The 18,850-nt window shown below is 44.2% G+C and overlaps 1 protein-coding gene across 1 annotated transcript in view; it reads right to left on the bottom strand.

Moving 5' to 3' along the window:
* CYP17A1 (cytochrome P450 family 17 subfamily A member 1) overlaps nt 1-18,850 on the bottom strand; it is a 360,400-nt gene that overhangs the window by 271,007 nt on the left and 70,543 nt on the right. Inside the window, exon 2 of the mRNA XM_086922704.1 lies at nt 17,775-17,913. Within this exon, the coding sequence (XP_086778830.1) occupies nt 17,775-17,913 (139 nt within the window). The remainder of the gene's footprint in view (nt 1-17,774; nt 17,914-18,850) is intronic.

The raw sequence follows: 18,850 nt of genomic DNA on the forward strand, positions 1-18,850 counted from the left end.
ATGTGCCGTACTACCGGACATTCCCAGATCGTGTGATAAAAAGTGGCAGTGTGTTGGCAGCCCCGGAGGTACATTGTATCCAGTCTGAAGCCTATCTTCGCTAGAGTAACCCTGGTAAAGTACGACCTATGTAAGATTTTGAATTGAATCAATCTAAAACAGAGAGTGATTGCTGCTTCTCTGGGAGACCTTAGTGCCGTCTGCCAGTCCTCGTCATCAATTGGTCCTAGGTCTCTCTGCCATTGCTCTCGTAATTTGTGGAACGTGTCAGGTAGGTTGTTGAGATACTTACCAGTTTTATACGTGGGCTGAAAAGGTGGGGGATTCCCGGGTTTGCCAGCATTAATAAGAACCATTTACAAAAGGGATATCCTAATACATGTGTCCTCCTGTTCCTGGTCTTCTTCCTGCTCTTCCAGGTCCTTCAATTTAGGCATTGGCTCGCCTCTTAGTCCTGTTCCAAGTCCTCCCTTTCCGGGCTATTTTGGTCCTACTGAACGTCATCCTGGTCCTGATTTAACTAGTTCTGATCACTCTGGTACTGGTTTCCTGAACTTGGTGCTCCTGGTTGTAGTCCTTCCTGACCCTGGTCTTCCTGTCCCCGATCCTGGCTCATTCTTGTATTGGCCCCGCCTGCGCCTCCTGGTCCTGGTATTACTGATCCTCACCCTGATCCTGCATGTCTGCTGGGTCCTTGTCCACCTAGCTCTGTTGTCCTGGTTCTCCTAAGGATTGCACATCTAGCATTCCTGGCTTGTTATGTTATGTTATGTTATGTTAAATCAATTTGTTAAGCGCGATAACACCATTAGGTTTCTTGGCGCTGTACAGAGGGAGTCGGGAGGAGAGACAGAAAATAACATAACAGAGGATGAGACTAGTGGTAGGCTACCGTAAACTTGGGATATCTTGATTCCCTTTCTCTTGTCCTTGTGGTGCACCTCGTACTGTGTCCACCCACTTGTCCTGGTCCTTCTTTTTAGGTTTACTTGAACTGGGCCAAGTCTGGTCCCACTGTCTGGGACCACAGTCTGGTCCCACTGGCCCTTGTGGCTCAGGATGTCCTAGTTCCCCATATCTTCACCAGCCTGGTCCTAATAACCCAGTTCCTAGGCCTCCTGCACCATTTGGAACTTCAGGTTCTGGTCCCCTGGTTCTGACCTCTCAGCTTCTCCTAGCACTGATCCTGGTCCTGCTTATTATGATCCTAGTAGTCCACCTAATCCACCCCATCTGGTCCCTGATCTTAATCCTAGTTCATGCGGTCCTGGTCTGACTTTGTCTCTGGGTCTTTCTCCAACAATTCATGATACTCGTTTCCCTGATCCTCCTGCTCACTGACAACCTGGGCTAACTTGTCCACTGTGTCCTGATCCTCCTTGTTCAGCTCATCCTGTTCTTAGCTACCCAGCTTGGTCATCATGGTTCCAGTCATCCTGTCCTTCCTTGCCCTGCTCCACCTTTTCCTCCTCGTCCTACTTGTCCTACTTGTCCTGGGATGCCTGGTCTCTGTTACTTCAGCTTCCTTTACCTTTGGTTGTAGTCCCACTGGTCCTCCTTGCCCTTTTCCTCTTGTCCTGCTGGCTCTGGTTGCACAGCCATCTCCTCTTGATTCTACAGGTCCTGTTCTTCTAGTCTTCCTCACTTTCAGTCTGGTTTGCCTAGCAATGTTTTTCTCATTCCTGGTCCTTAAAGTCTGTGGTCTCTATCTGGTTTTGCGCCCACTAGACTTGATCCTTTCGTTTCTGGACCTTCTTTTATGGGTCTTTGTATGCATAATGCTGTAGGTTCTGGTCGTTTAGGCTATCCTGGTCCTCAATCAATAAATCAATCAGGATTTGTATTGGCTTGTATGCTTCACCCATGAGGGTCTCGAGGCGCTATGGGGTCATGATGTGGGATCACGCTGCCTGTTCATATGGCTTGAACATCCAGGTCTTGAAGTCCTCCTTGAACTGTTGGAGCGGCGGTGAGGCTCTGAGGTGCAGGGTAAGTGTGTTCCAGGTCTTAGACGCCATGTGGAAGAAGGAGCGGTCTCCACTATTTGGTTGACAGATGGACTGGGTAGCTGCTAGGGAGAGGGATCTGAAATGGAGTTCCATGGGAGGTTGGTGGAAATTCACTTGTTTGTTGAGGTAAGCTGGTCCTTCGTTATGTAGTGCCTTGTAAGCATGAATGAGCAGCTTGAATTGGCAACTTGTCGCGACTTGTAGTAAATGGAGTTTCCTGAGGTGAGGGGTGATGTGCGTCAGTCTGGGTAGGTTGAGGATTAGTGTGATGCTGTGTTTATGGATGGTCTGGAGTTTCCTTATGAGTTGAACAGTGATTCCTATGTAGTTGAGTCTGCTCCAGACCCCCTTCTCCTAGCTCTCCCTTTTCTTTTCTGATCCTCTTGGTCCTCGTCCTTTTGACTTGGTCCTTCTGATCCTTCTTACAATCCTCATCTGATTCCTAGTACATTAAATACTTGTCCTTCTGGTCCCCTTGGTCTACCTGATCTCTTGTGTCGTGGCACGTTTAGGCCTTGCCCTCTTTGCCCTGGTCTTCCTGTTCTGGAACATCATTGTCTTCCTAGCTCTGTGTCTTGTCTCCATAGTCCTTCTAGCATTGCACAAGGTAATGTTTTGGGGGGTGGTGTATAGCTGATGGGGTTCACGTGCGACCAGTCAAGACCCTAACTCACTATATGGATGCAGGATAACTTGTCAAGTGGTCACACTCCAGAGTCCACCAAAATTAAGGAACAATTGTGAATAAGGAGACAGCTTGTTATAACTTGGCTCTTGGAATAAATCCCCCAGATTCCAGAGATCATGTACAACAATCCATGAGTGTATTTCTAATCAAGTTATCTGAATGGTGCAAGAAATTAACAGCAGACACATGTTTCGCCCATGTGGCTATCCAGCCAAGGGCTTTCTCAAGGCATATAAACAGTAAAATAATTTTGTCTCGGTCCTGTAGGAATACTAGTAGTCTGCGGGTGTCTCTTCTCGCTGTTCAGGTCCTCCTAAGCCTGGTCATTTTGGTTGTGGTCACCAATATCAAGTATACCTGGTCTTCAGGATTCCGGTTTGTCTTATCATATTTGATCCTCCTCACCCTGGCCCTGCTACTCATAAGGATTTCTCTGCCCCACTTGGTAATCTGAGCCTTGGTCCCCTAGGTCCTGATCTTCATGACCCTCTTTGGTCCTCCTGGTCATGATCCTTTTAGTTTACCTAGTCCTCTTGCTCTAGTCTTCTAGATGCCCTCGGTGCTGCCCCTCCTTTTCTTCCTAGTCCCTGTCCTGCTTATCCCGATATCCTGGACATACTGACTATTTCCCTCCAGGTCCTGATCTTTGTAGTACTCTTCAATCTTGTGCTGATTCTATTGGCCCTTTCTGCTCCTTGCCCCCATGATTCTGCAATAACTTGCCCTGAAACAGATAATCTAAGCCTTTCCTACTTTTGATGTTCCTTGAACTTCCTGGCCCTGTACTTCCTGTACTGGTCTGTCTGGGTGCCATTACCATGTACTCCTGTCTCAAGTCCTTTGGATCCTGGGTCTCCTATTTCACAGGCTCCAAGTCCTGGACCTTTTCATCCTCCTCACCTGAATTCTCATCCATCAGTCCTAGACGTCCTGCTCACGGGTTTATCTACTCCCCTGGTTTGTCTGTTCCTAATCCTTCTAATTCTGGTCCCCCTAGTCCATGTAGTCCTGGTCTTAGTTCTGGTAGTTCTTTGCCTGTTCCTGATGTATTTGGTCTCCTGGTGCTAGTCCCACTGGCCTTGATTTCCCTAGCACTCCTATTCCCCCGGTCCTCTTGCCCCATCCTGGTCCCACTAGTCCTCCTGGTCTCCTGGTTTGCCTGTTCTTCCATGTTATTGTCCATCTGAGGATGGTGCCCACTATCATGGTGCTACTAGCAATAGTCCTCCTAGGTCTGGTCTTACTCATCCCTGTGACACTCGTCCCCATATTGTGTCTCACCCTGGTTCATGCAGTCCTTGTCACTGTGGTTTAGCATCCCAGTGAGTCTGACCCTCGTAGACTTTCAGATTCTAATCCCATTGGGGCTGGACAGTCTGGTCCTTCATGCCCATCTTGGTAATTCTAATGTTTCCTGGTCCTGATCGCTCTAGTCCTTTCTGATTGTGGTCTTATCAATCCTGGTTCATTTGCTTCTGACCTCTTGGTCAACCTTGATCTGATCTCTGGGGCTTTGGCCTTTCTGTGTCTGATTCTCCTTTCTACTAGTATTCTGGTACTGGTACATTTTGGTCTGTCTAGCTGGGTCTGCTACTCCTGGTCGTCCTCGTCCCTCTGGTCCTAATCGGTGCAGTTAGGCCCTCCTGATCGTTCTCAGCCTGATTCAGAGTCCTGTTTTTCCTTGTTCTGTTCCTCCTCATCTATTTGTTCCCGGTCCCCTCTGGCATGGCTGACCCTGCTCCTTGTGGATTAGGTCACCCTGGGACTGTTTTTTCTGTCCTGGCCCTCGTGGCTCTGGTCATCCTAACTCTCCTAGTGGTCCACTTTCTGGCACTTATTGTCCTACTGGATATCATCCTCATACTGGTCCTACTGCTTCCTTCACCAGACCCCTCCACAAAGTATTTAGTCAAATACAGCCTCCAAGCTTACCAGTCATTTTATTTTGGCTTCCAATTTTTTTTAACTGAGACAGCACTGTCAAGGACAAAAATGAGGGCTTGATAGAGACATAACCTTGCCCACTTAAAACACTGCTTAGCATGTTATAAATCAAAATTACCATTCACATAATGCATTGTGCTGGTGAAATAATTGTCAATATGGATGAATGGCAACTCAGTTCTTGGAACCAATAAGCATCTATGCCTGAACCCCACCCTACTGTGTGGATAGTATGGAAAGTGTGTTTATTCAGCAGACAGCTAAGTGAATTACCCAGATGCATTACTTACATGACTCCGGCTTTCACTTTAGAATTCTACGCAAGTCTCATTACTGAGTCTTGCTCAATTTACCTCCTGCAAGTGTCCCAAAGCACTGTGCCCCCAAGCACTAATTGTCTACTGTAAGTACCCCTCCCTGTGTGGCCCAGATAAAACCTATCTTTCTGCATTCTCCTTTGGCTGATGCTTGGTGACTGCTGCTGTGTTATCAGGTTTGAAATACTAGGCAAGCACAATCCCTTTAAAGAGAAACCTAAGGTTATCCCAAGGCAGTCCGAAAGAAGTCTAAAAAGAGCCCAGCACTCAACAAACATCAAAAGGAGGATCACGAACAATAAAAAATAATGCACTTGCATGAGTGAATAAAACATGTATGTAACTTTAAAAGCAGTCTCATTATTGTTTGCAGACAGTCAAATAGTCCTACACTGCAGTCCAAAATATCTGTGTGCCATATCCTGAAGCTCCTAAAACAGAAATTGTATTCTTGTATTTCCTATTTAAATATTAAAACAACAAATATTTCCATTCAAAATTGAGTTTAAAGTTCTTCGTCTATAAATAGCTTTGCTTAATCCCTGCACTTACCTTTATACAAAGTGTTGTACATTTGTATATGCACTTATTTTCAAATGCTTCATTCATGTGGTATCCCCATTACAAGATGGTCACCACTCTAACATTGCCTGGAGACCCTTTTTTCTTCATGGTTAGGTAAATAAAGACCTGCTTCACACCATTTATCTGGCAGGGGATCTAACCGTACATCATAGCTACTATTTAGACTGTGACCAGCTATGATCTACTATTTTTCAAAACCATATGCCGGCTGGAGTAGGTTAAGTGCCTAATTTTCTTCCCTCTTTAGGAACACCACAGCCTGCTGCCGTGGAGGGTCAGGGGGATGAAACAGGCGTACAGCAGCAGGACCTGAGGAAAATAGCACCATGTTTGTGGCACAAGAAAACTCTGGAAATATTGTTTTGATTGGCGGGGTGTTTTTGTTGTTGCAAGGATTTCTAGGAAGGGTTGACTGCGTTATTGTGGGCTTGATTTGTCAGGATCAGGGAGGTGGTGGGTGTGTTTTTTTATCATGCATCAGAATTGTAAGTATATGACGGGGTTGGTTTAAGAGGGAGTGGGGTTGTTGTGTTGTTATGGATGGGATGGATGGGATTTGTTAGTAAATTAATCTTATCTATTTTATCAAACATAATCTATTTGTCTTTTGTATTCTGCACTTTATTGCTAATGCTTTTTCAATAATCTTTTAACCCATAAGCGCCTCCCGTGAGAATGAGTGAGATGCTTAGATATTATTATGCATTCTAGTCTGTTAATCATGACGTGTAATATAATTCGTGTCATGTGTGAAACACAGAGGGTTGCTCTAATTATGGGAAGCTTGTGCCTGAGCTTAAGCATGAAGGGGAGCAGTTGAAGTAGAGAGATGTATGAGAGACACAGTCACATTTACATATACTTGTTTAACGTACCATACCTTACTTGTCATCTTCTGGTGACTGATTCAGAAATAATATTCACTGCCAAGCTGCTTTTTAAGTAAGGTGTGGGTGTGTGGCATGTTATCATTGTTCAAAGGTTAGAGTGAGAAGCACGGGTCCTCAAAAGGTAGAATAGGTGCAAGAACCCAATGAGCACTGTTATGATGTATGTCACAAAAATCACCCAATCGGTTCCAACTTCTGAAGGACCACTTAGGGGTTGTCTGGCAACTACTAAATCCCACACTGAGTGTAAATGAGTTCTTTGGATCTACCCTGGTGTGGCTGAGTTGTAACCACTACAATGATGAAAAGATAAGGAGAAAAGTGACTGGTATCCAACTTTTGTAAGTTGCTGCTGCCCAAAAGCCAATTATTCTGAACGTATATGTCAGCCTGCGAACTTTTTGTTTGGAGACCTTTCTTCCCGCCATCAAGTAGAGACTTGGTGCCAGCACCAGGATATCCCATGGGCAGGACATATGTTTTCAAGCAGCAGGCAATGTGGATAAATTTGTTTTCTGTATTCTTCGTGCCTGTGGATTACAGTTAGTTATACCTCATCTGCTGATGGCAATATCTAACAGCACAACAAAGATTGCAGTTGGTTGCAGGACATGGTAGAAATGTTATTGCCAGGCTGCCGACCTCTGATCACTGTTCTATTTTCTTGCACATACCTCAATGGCGCATGATGTGCGGGAAATTCTGTTTGGTCATCCAGGTACTCCTAAAACATCCAATCTGTTTCACTAGCTGACATTTTATCCTCTGAGTTTCTTGTAACACTGAGCTTGATCTTCGGAGACATGTAAAAAGCAACCCATGTTACTCCTTGTGATATTCAACTTGTAGTATTGATTTTTTTACCAGAGCGTGGAACTAGGAAAGGTGAAATGCTGCTTGCTGAATGTACCCGTAGTGGCTACTGTTGTGATGTCACTATGATGCTACAAGGTACGCCACTGTGCTCAAAAGAGACTGATGAAGAGAGCACTTCAGTTCTTCTTTGTTGTATGTGTTCTTCTTTGTTGTGTGTGTTGAGTCTTTCACCTTATTGTTCAGACACTCCCGTCAATCCAACACATCTTTAGATACAACTTGCATTTAGAAGGAATAAAGCATAATAGTGCACATTTGTACCATTCTCTTTGGAGAATATTAAGTCTTGTTGCAACCTGGTACTTGTCTCTAGAAAGTGGAGTAAGCTGTTGACAAAACCTGCAACTTCTTAATCTCCTAGCTTTCTTGGTGTGTTTGTTGCATCATACACAACTTGATGAGCAGCAAGTTCTGCAAAGGGATGCCTTTTCTCATGGTAGAATCATCCCTACTGGCTGCCAGTGTCAAAACTTCAAAAACTGCAAGCATTTGGTGATCCCTCTCTATTATCCCCTATTGCCCAAGAATCAATGAAATGGCTTTGGCAAATGTTTCCATATGTATTTCCTTCTCATACTTCTGGAGGACTTTGCATTATTTAAACAGGTTGTGCTGCATTTAGCAGGTTGAATTTGAATGATTTGGAACCTCCTGTATGAGGGCATGTAAGGGAATTGATTAGCTAGCTGAAAGACCCTAGACCCTGATTGCTTCTGGGCTTTATAGGAATGGCTAAAATGTGTGCAAATCCTGAGACTTATGACCAGTATGCTGTTGGTTGTTTCTTTCCACTTTGTGGAAGGCCCTCATGAATAGGTTGACTCAATAGATGAAAATCAAAAAATCATAGCACTCGGAAGGATTCACTATCTGACAAGGCAATGGCAATATTACTGCCATTGTCAGAGGTAATACATCCAGTTCTTAAATGTCTGGATGTATGTATCTGTGTTTTCTTTCTCCATGGAGAACAGTAGTATTGTTGAATGCTGACTAATGCCTTAACATGCAGTGGAGTCACCCTCATTATACTCCCCTTAAAAGAAGCCCAGCGTGCAGGGATGCATGTACCTTCTCCACATATCTGTAGTGAGTTGGATGTTGTGAATGATGGCATTCTTCAGTGCTTGCGCAACCAATTCTAGCAGTTGTCTGTCCAGCTGTGGCAGAGGAACAATTAACAAGCATTTACAATGCAATGGTTTTGCCTTTGTTAAAGTTAGAGCTATTGGCATTGCTCTTGACATTATTTTTATTTATGTATTTTTTAACATAAATAAATGGCATTGTCATTTACAATGCCAATAGCTTAATCTCTGACTTACTGTGTATCTCGAACGTTGAGGGCACAGTAACCTCTGACCCACTGTAGGTATGGCAGCGACTTTAGTCACGGTGTGCACATGCCATCTTAAAAAGTCACTCGAGGACGTAGCTGGCGGAGGGACAAATTGAAACGTGTCTGTATGACAACCCTCTTGCACACGTATGACACCGCTACCTGCACCAAGCCTATGGGTATCGGCATTTTTACTCACGCCGTTTCCACGTGTCATTTTTCCCCCTCATAAAGTTGACTTCCGGAGAAAAAACAGGAGTACAAAAATTAATTGGCTTGAAAACGCTTCATTTATTGTCTTTGCCTTCAAGAATATACACTCATCTACAAGATGAGACAGAGAGAAAAGGAAACAGGGTGTTAAGGAAAAAACAAAACGTCTAGCAGTTTAATTTTCCACTTAATGTGTAGTGCCGAACAGCAGTGCCTAGAAGTATGTGCCATCTCTGGCCTGTATGTATGACATCATATGTAGCAAATACCCACTGTATGTCAGATGCAATTAATAAGCAATGCAACTCTCAGGTGCCTGTCCCCTATCTCTTCTTTCACCCATTGCTTTCCTGTCCTTTTCTGTCTTCTTTCTCTCTTCTTCACTGTTAACGGCATGTAGGGCTAGCTAAGAATAATAATGCCTAAAAAGCTATTGGAATAACCTATGCTAACCCTGTAACAGAATTGCTAATGTGTTCTTGTATAAAAATTTATAAAACTCGTTGAAATAAAAAAAGACAAAAAAACGATTCTATTCTATTCAAAAACATACTTCTTTGAATCATCTGAAATAGCTTGAGCGATAGAAAAAAGATGAATCTGTGAGACCAAGTTCACCACAAGAAGCTGTTCAACATGCGAATCCCTCACAAGAGGGGCAGATAATAAGTAGACAAAGACAGAGAAAAGGGCAAAATTCTAATTCAGCCTCCACGTAAATTGAAGGCCTGCAACTAACAAAAGGGACCACAGATGACTGATCACTGGACTCCGATTGTGAACATGGGCAGGAAGAAACGCCTAATGGTAAAAGGGATGGAAACTTAACAAAGGCAACAGAGGGGATTGAGGAACTTCTGGTATTCCCGGCAGAGATGGCTTGACCCCTCTAGGACAGACAGGGAATACCCTTCACCCTTCTTGAGATAGTCTGAGTCTACATGGTGAATTATGCCCCAGACTCAATATATAGGGTTACAAGGATAGACATCCTCCTCCGGTCAAGGCATGGATTTACATAAGACATACCTGGTAGTGATCCTGAATTGAAACTTAATGATAAATGTGTACTAGTAAAACAATATATTCTTCATAGATCGTACTATTCCAGAATAACTCATAAAAATATGAAGGGCAGACCCAGACAGCTGTCTTAAATGCTGCACCCATGCAGGATCTATCATCCACATCCTGTGGACATGCTCCAAGATACAGGGCTACTGGGATGGGATAGGTGACTGCATGGTGGAAGAGGTGGGACTTAGCGAACCCAGTTTGGAGAAACAATTGCAACTGAACATTTTTTTGTGTGTGTGTGGGGGGGGTGACAGTGTCCAGAAATACAGAAGAATATGGCTAACCCTGGGATGGGGGGAGGTGAAAATGAATATTTCCAGGCTGTGGAGGAAGGGAGAGATGCCCAAGGTATTGGCCTGGAAGGAAAGCATGGACTGGTGTCTGCTGGCCAAACGGAAAATATCTGAAGGTAGCGGCTGACCACAAAGATCTGGGGGACATAGCTGACATTCAGGGGATCTTGAGAATAACAACATCTCTCAGCCTGCAATGTGGGGCACAGGGGAGATGAAGTGGGTGTTTTAAAGCTACTGGGAGACAAAGAAGAACTGGGGAACTATGCTTTGTACAATCATTCTTGCAGGGGGATAATCATCGAGAGTTGTCCAGTTTATGACAAACTGTTATGTTCTACTTGGTTAAAAAAAACAATTAAAAAAAAACATTAAATGTGCGCAAGTGGAGATGTTCACTTTGATGGGCGTGCCAAGACACTAGATAGTTGAAATATTGAGTTGTAATTTTAGGAAGGGGAGTTTTGTGATTCCAGAGTGGTCTGGTTGTGATCCGTAATGAAACTGGAGGCCAATACTCCTGCCCTGGATTCATTATCAGATACCTCGTTGATAGAAGTGAAGGGTGGGGGAAATGGGAAAGGTCCCAGTCTGAGACTACCTGTTCACTAGTCTCCCCTGGTTTGAACCCATGTCAAAATTTCATTGCCGTGTCCGCCTCCTTTCAAATACAAGTGCGAGGGTACACGTCAACAGGACACTCTCGAAGTTCTTCAGGATAGGGAGGGGTACACACAAAAAAGGCCTTCATTCGCCCCTGCCATTTCACCCGCAGTGGAGCCGCTGGCAGAACAGGTGTGCTCTGACAGAGGGATAACGAGCTTCCAGTGTTCATCTGGGGTAGGAGACACATGTCACTTTATGCTGATGGCCTTCTTTTATTTATGAGTTTTCCCGACTATTCCGGCCCAAGACTGGAAGAATTATTCAACACAAATGGGACGTATTCTGGACTTCAAGAAAGCTAGACCTAATCCACAGGTGCCCCAGTTCGCATATGAGAGACGGTTATTGATTGGACGCTGAGCACTGCCTTGATGAGGGCACAAGGGTTATACTACCTCGGGATATATGGTGGGAGGGAAATATGTCCCTGTGAAGGACAGAACGCACTTAGAGGCCATATCAGTAACTAACTGGTCGTTTCTAAAGCAGATGTTAGAGTAAACTAGAAACATACCAGACAATGTGATAAAATCTGAGGACAGAGAGAAAAAAATCTAAAGCTAGGTCCTCCTCATACCCAGGGTGGCACTGACCTCGCGGAGCCCAGAAGTATCGGTGGGAACGCGGAGATCTGCGGGGTTTTTAAATCCCAGCAGCAGAGCAATCAGCCGCCTGACACCCTGACCGGAAGGGACATCTACTTCCAGGCAAACGCTGGAAGATTGGGAGCTCTGGAGCACGTTATTACACGAACGGACACACGGGGAGCGGGAGGGGGGTACGGGGTCGGGAACGGATACACGGGTAGCGGGAGGGAGCCTCCCCTAGACCCAAATAAAACAAATCGACTCCCCTGCACCTTGCGACGGCGGCAATCTCTTGGGCACTTCTCTGGTCTCCCTCTTCAGCATGGGAGACCGGCAACGTCGATGGCGGCAATCTCTTGGGCACTTCTCCGGTCTCCCTCTTCGGCATGGGAGACCGGCAACGTCCTCCGCTTATCCCGGGGCTCCCTCCAGGCCACGAGAGCCCCGCGTGGGCCGCCATACTTCTTGCCGTCTTCCTTCTTCCCCCGGGCTGCGAGGGGGCAGGCACTTCCGGCCGGCCGCGCTAGGATTGGCCGGCCGGCTAGTCACTTCCGGGTCGCCGCGGGCAGCGCGGCGGCCCGTCTCTAGCTCAGGCAGGTGGGCGGGGAAGTTTCCCGAGGAGTGGGCTCCCTCGCGGATCGCTCTGAGCGGAGATGGGCGGGGGCTCTCGACCAGCAGTGACGTCCACGCAGCTCAACCAATCAGCTAACAGGAGCAGGAAGGTAGGTGCCGGCAATGCCGGACCAGATTCAGGGGCGTTCCCGGCTTTTGGCTGACGTAGCGTGACGTCGCCAAAAGCCAAAAATTCTCTGGAACGCCCCCGAATCTGGTCCGGCATTGACGGACAGGCCCATCTTCCAATGGCTAGCCAATAGAAGACGGGGGCCGTTCCTAACTCCAGTACAATACTCATTAGGTTTTCGCCTGCGCGAAAAAGCTGCGCAGAGCGCAGCTTTCGCCAGGCAAAACCTAAAAATGTGATCTGACTAGGAGCCTCCCATATCAGTGAAATAGTCACCACAAATTACAGAAACCCCTCTTCTTCCATCAAAGGAAATGGGAGGAGGAGAATTGCCAACATTTTGGCCAGGTTCACGTTGTATAAATAGACCAGAACAGACTAAAACCAAGAAGGTGCATTGTATGTTTTGTACGGTTCCACCAGAATTGACCTTTGTGAAGGGTCACGTTTGGGTGACTGTGATATTCTTTCTCTTGTACCAGCTAGAGGTTACAGGCACGGCACTTGGGCTGTGAGCAGCTCAGGTTGATGTCCTAAACATACGGAAGTGGACTTTGAGCCTGGTGGCCTTCTCTACCACCAACTGTATCTTCATCTCCTTCAGACATTCTAGTTCAGTCAAGATTCTAGAGCTTTACCAGCAGCAACCTTTAGTTGCTATTCTGACAATGATTGCATATTTGCTTCTCCCAGTAGATAGATGTGCATCTGGCTTTACACAACTCAATTCAACATGACAAATTGTACTACTAATTATTTTTAATGTTAAAGAAATACCAACCCAGAACAGACATCTTGTTCACAAGCAGAATCCAGAACATTTGGAGACAGAACCAGCTTAGCTCAGGGTAGAACCCAGGTAGGGGTTGTTGTGGCGGTTTGTGTTGATTGAAAGAAGATGGTGTCAACAGAGATGGCATTTACTGCCAAGGTTTAAATAGAGGGAACGTGCACTTACTCAGTGCCACTCGCAACACAAACAATGAAAGGTTCAACTTCCTCACCATGATCTCTGCCCCTTGTGCATTCCGGAAACTTTCTTTTACTGTGTCTTCTAAGGGAGTGCTCTGAGTCTGCTCTTTGTTACCTTCATCTGAAGGGGGCATGGATAATCTAAGAGGGCTGGCATTCTTCTTCTAGGAGGGCATACTGAAGTAGAAGATATTGATTAGGAAGCAAGCAACACATCCTTCTCTGCTCTTAACTCTGGTGTATCAGTCTCTCCTTACTGTTCTGGTTGCTAGAAAAATTCAGTTTTACTCTCAGCCATGAATACCTTTACTGCAGCACTGATATAAAAAAAGGGCTTCTCACTCAGGTAGGCACATGATTCTGATCCACTGTATCCAAGCGCATTTCCAACATCTTGTTGCCCTGAAAAGAATTCACAATGTACTCTGCGTTGCACGGTTTAGCCAAAGAATGAAGAGGCGTTGATAACAAACTGGCCTTTTCTAAAGTGCCAGATGAGTCACAGCTACTTTCTTGGCAGGAACTTTTATTTTGTTCTATCTTCACTTCTCCTTTAGGTGAGAGGTCTTGAGTCAAGAAATTCATGATACAAGAAGGACAAGATTCTTTCTGAGCTCTGTCTCTTCTACCTGCCGTTTACCTTTAGCTTCATATTCACCTTTAATGGTTCACTTAGCTTATTTGGCACCTTCAACTTGTTCATTGTGAAACACACTAATACCACATGATTAGGCACCACTAAAGACTTTCAGTTGAACTGGTGCCACACTGTAGGTAGTTCGACCTAGCCAGGGTCAACAATACAATTGTACTTTTGGATTATGAAGGGCATCCTGAACACAGTTATAACACCAGATGAAAGTCTGTAGTTGCCTATAAACCAACAATCCTAGGTCACATGACATCTTCTATATATCCGAGCAGAGCAACTCATAGTCCAAGAAAATGTTTGGCTCAAAGCTTATTAAAATGATTAAGGACAGAGAATTAAAACAACACTTACCAGGGACTTAATTGTCCAAGGCTACTAAGGGGGTAAGAAATGTTGTGATTTCATGTGTGCATTAGAATTAGCATAGACTATACGGAAAGGCAGAAGTTTTCTAAGTGGTATATATAAAAGAGACCTAAAGGCCTACAAAACAAATGAAAACAAAATGCTTTTGGGTAACAGAGTATTATAACCTGAAGCTCGCCTCCCAACACCAATGACTTCGGTACAACTGTTGATCAATATGTCAACATTAAGGCACTTCAAAAATGAAAGTTTTTAATAAGTTCAGAGCAATTTCAGTTTTTCTGCTCTTCAAATCTTTATTGATCTTCAAGAGAACCAAAATCAAGTTCATCTGCCAAATGTATCATCATTTTTGTTCCACAATTCAGTCGACAAACTGTAAACAGAATTGTGATTGACTGAGTCCAGCTAGGTGACCACAGGTCTTGATTTAGATTTGGTTTAGATTTGGATGGGGGGGTCCAGCAAGAATCCTTACGATGGGATATGCGTAAAGAACACTGATATCAAAGAGTGAGATCTTTTCATATAGAACATTTTGCTTAAGAAAAAATATGGGCGTTACAGTCAAAGAATCATTAATATGGAAAACACACACGTTTAAGAACAAATCCCGGACATAAACAAATTATAGGTGGCCTATATTTACCATTAGTGAAGTTTCTACATTAACATCCAAGCCTTGATATAGCGGGAAAGACAGCAAAACGTGTTGAATGTATTATGAAATACTTATATTGGCATATGAATTTGATTTTGATTCTCATTGAAGATCAACAAAGATTTGAAGACAGTAAGAGCCTGGATCTGAGCCATTCCTATTAAAACTCACTTTTAAAGTGCCTCCACATTGACACATTGATGAACTGCAAAACAAATGAGTTTCTTGCATTCAAAGTGAATCACTGGATTCGAAAAGTGAGGCAGCGGAAATCAGCACTGAGAGATCTGGAGATGCAAGTTCCAAAGATGTACTATATTTAGAGCTTAAGGCTGAGGGGATCAAAGTTCAATTACCTTCCACAATGCAAAATGCATTGCAATACTATGCTATTCTAAGCTGATATTCTATGGTAAAATCAGAAACCATGGGATTTGTAAACCAGGTCTGTTTACTGCCGTGCCATTTTCATCTTGGTATATGGTTTCCTGAGGAGATTATCCTTGCATTCCTAGATTTCTCCTTGGATAATTGAGGCCCTTGTGGCTACAAGAAATCCTCCACCAGATGACAGGTTCTGTCTCTGGGCATTAGCAAAGATGCTGCTTCCATGCTGCCTGAATCAGCTGTGCTCCACACTTCTGTCTAGTCAAACCAGGGATCTGTGTCCCCTTCTCCAGCGTTTTTGTGATCCTTTGAGGCGAGGATGCTGGCTGAACAGCTTCTCATGTCATCAAGGTGGATAACATCATGAATCACCCACTGTTACCCTTTGCCTGAAGTCCAACCCCGATCCGCGATCTGGGCACAATCCACAAGGGCTAATGAGTCACCGGTGGCATTCTCCTGGCATTTAACTGTTAGAGACATACGCTGTATGGCTATGTGGGATACTCCACATGCATTCTGCAGTCATTACACACTCGAAGATTCTACTGAGAGAAAGCAAAAATTAGCCAGGAAGTTCTATGGAATTTGTTGGCCTACACTACTTGCTGCTGCCTTCTCCTTCTCCTTTCACTCTCAATTGTTGACCAATCTGCTCACAAAGTTGTGAATGGCAAAGAGCGAGGATCGAACCGTAGAATGACGCTACCCTTATGACCACTCTCTTACTCTAATGCCTTGTGTCTTTCCCATTATCCAGCCCCAACTACTGAACCCTCGACCACTGGGGACAACATGCACCAATTGGCCGTTTACTCGTTAGTGGAACTGGAGAGGACCCTTACCTTGGGGGTAGGGATGTGCTGCACAGGACAAATGGATACATGTGCGGTACCAACATGTAAGACTATGTCTAAACAGCTGTATCATAACTTCTGGTCCACTCATTAGGTGGCAGATTACCCACAGTTCTGACAGAGCAAAGAGTGTAAAGGCTGAGTGATCTAGTCACCATTTAAGGAACTTTATCCATAGCAAATAAATAATCAAATGCTGCTGTTTTCGCAAGCCTTAGTCATGCAATCTCACTAACTAAATCTACCCTTTCAAAGACCTCCCTTTCAGAAACCAAAACATATGATAAAGAGAATGTAGGTGTCTGTTGCATCCCCAACGTAAATCTCAACTCCTAAGTGATAACTTGGCCAGTATTTTAAACGCAGGAAATTCAGCAGTAAATATCTTAACTACAAGTTGTGTCCCACACAGCACTACTGATATCTAAATAAAGTATTCAGTTCATTCCACAGCAATCATATCAATGTCATCCAAAGAATAGATTGTGAACTGCAAAGGCATTACTGTATATATTCCTCCAAGTAGAACCTGGTGCATTTTGTGCAGGGAAAAACCACAACATTCTTATGGGGCAGATTTATAAAGTCGACAAGCAACGCAGCACAAGAACCAAGGCTGCTGCACTGTGTTGTGTGCGGGGAGAGAGCAGGGTATGGCCTCTCTTCCCAAGCGCTCATGCACTTTCAGATTACCTAGCGCCACCCACACCACTTGGCACCTTTGTGCAACGGTGTCTGTGTGATGTCTAGCATAGGTTTTGAACTGAAAGGATTCTTTTCCAGTACATAAAAGCAATGCCTAGGCAAACCTTAAAACACTCTGCACTTTGGATATATGCTGTATAGTGCTGAACACACGCAGTATCAGAAACTCAGGAGAAATTAAAACATCTGTCCTTTATCGAAAATCATGGGAGATTGAATGGTAAAGTCCATGGCTCGCATCATTGATGTAAAGCAGCGCATGATGTTACTTTGCATTCCTCTAGACTAAGTGCAAATAAAGTTGTGTGTGCTATAAAGTAAATCACACATATATATGTTGCACCAATTTGTAACTTATTTTCTTAACACAAACGTGATTTAAAATTTTAGTAAATCTAGTGCTCGGTTCGCAGCTCGGAATTGTGATAAACATGCAATATTAGAGAACTATACCCACCAAGCAGTTCAAAACGTATACTGCATAAGTAATACTGCACCAGGTAAATATACCACTCGCTAACATTAGTACGTACCTCCCAAAATAAAGTCTCACTTTAAATTACGCCTTGGAGAGCAATGCAAAATTCTGACACGTCCGGTCAAATTTAAAGAATTGCTTACTTTATTGAGAAAGCCCATACATTGCATGGACTGTGTATATTTTATCTTGGCTCACCAAAGTCATCTTGTTTTCATTTTGACTTGTGTATCCACTGTTAATTGCTTTACAGCGTTAATGTCGGTTTTCCCACAAAACCTTAGTTAGCCACTAATGGATGTGTGCTGGCTGATTGTCCAAGAATAGGGAAAATAAGTGTTATGTCTAAAACAATATTATGAACTGAATACTATGGTCATTAAAAAATAAGGCGTGATCGAATGAATGCCGTCAAACACAGGATGACATTGAGATTCCAGTAAACGTGAATGATGGGAGTTAGTACGTACTGATTTTCTCCAGAGCGAGTGCGCCTTCTCCAAACATAGAAAGGGCAGAATGCACCAGCTTTCGATGAAACTTCCAGCTCGGGCTGTAGTCAGCAAATGCAATATCTTTTCCATCCCTGGACAAGATATCTGTAGTCACCTGGAAGTAGAAAGGAACACAGGAAACACGTAGTAACTCAGCTTTGCTGCGTCATACCAATGAGAGTTTACATAAATTGCTTTAAATTCTCAGACAAAACTAAATCCTCTATCAACGCAGTAAAATGCGTTAAACTGGAGCGCAACAAGATCTCTGTCATTTTGTGTGTTCTGATTGTGGTCATACTTTTGCACTGTTTGTGTAATGTGTACAAAAGATGAGTATGCATAAGAACAACACATACCCCCTCTCCTTCGTGAGCCATTGAGTGCTTGTGCAAGACACCACCTATTTGTATTGGTCCTAATGCTACAGACTTATCTAATTCAGTTTTTGCAAGTGCGCGATCACTAAGGAGAAGGTGAGGGAAAAGAGCCTTTTGTCAGATGAGCCTGTCACCCTTAGTGAGTTGTAAATGTGAGTGTTGAAGTCAGACGCTCAGCATACCAATGGTAAGAACCAGGATGAGGCCTAAAGTTGTTTCCAAGTAGCCAGGTGGCACTTCTGGCATTGGAGGCTAGCCCTTGAACTCCACCAAGACCAGAGCATACGTCCCTATCTCAGTGGTTGTAGAAGCTACTAAATGACCAAAAAGGCAAGTCAAGTCAATTCAGGAGGATTCAAAGGTGTCCAGGTAACACCTAAGCCATAAAAACAGATTCCTTGACACCAGTTAGTTCCATTGTGTGCTAGAACAGAAATGTTCTAAGCCTGTCTCTAAACACACCTACACGCAGGGCCAGCTTTAGGGTGGTGCGACCTGTGGAGTCACACCTGGTGCTGAGCTTGAGGACACTGTGCTTAGAAATACCTTACACATTTAAAAGCACCTGCTGTAGATTTCCTTGTGTGTCCAGCAGTTTCCAGGCAGTGATAAAAATGTCAAGATAACTCTGTTGATTAATGTACCTGCTGCAGAGAGATCTGAGTTTTGTCT

This window comes from Lissotriton vulgaris, chromosome 5, assembly GCF_964263255.1.
Source record: "Lissotriton vulgaris chromosome 5, aLisVul1.2, whole genome shotgun sequence".
NCBI lineage: Eukaryota > Metazoa > Chordata > Amphibia > Caudata > Salamandridae > Lissotriton > Lissotriton vulgaris.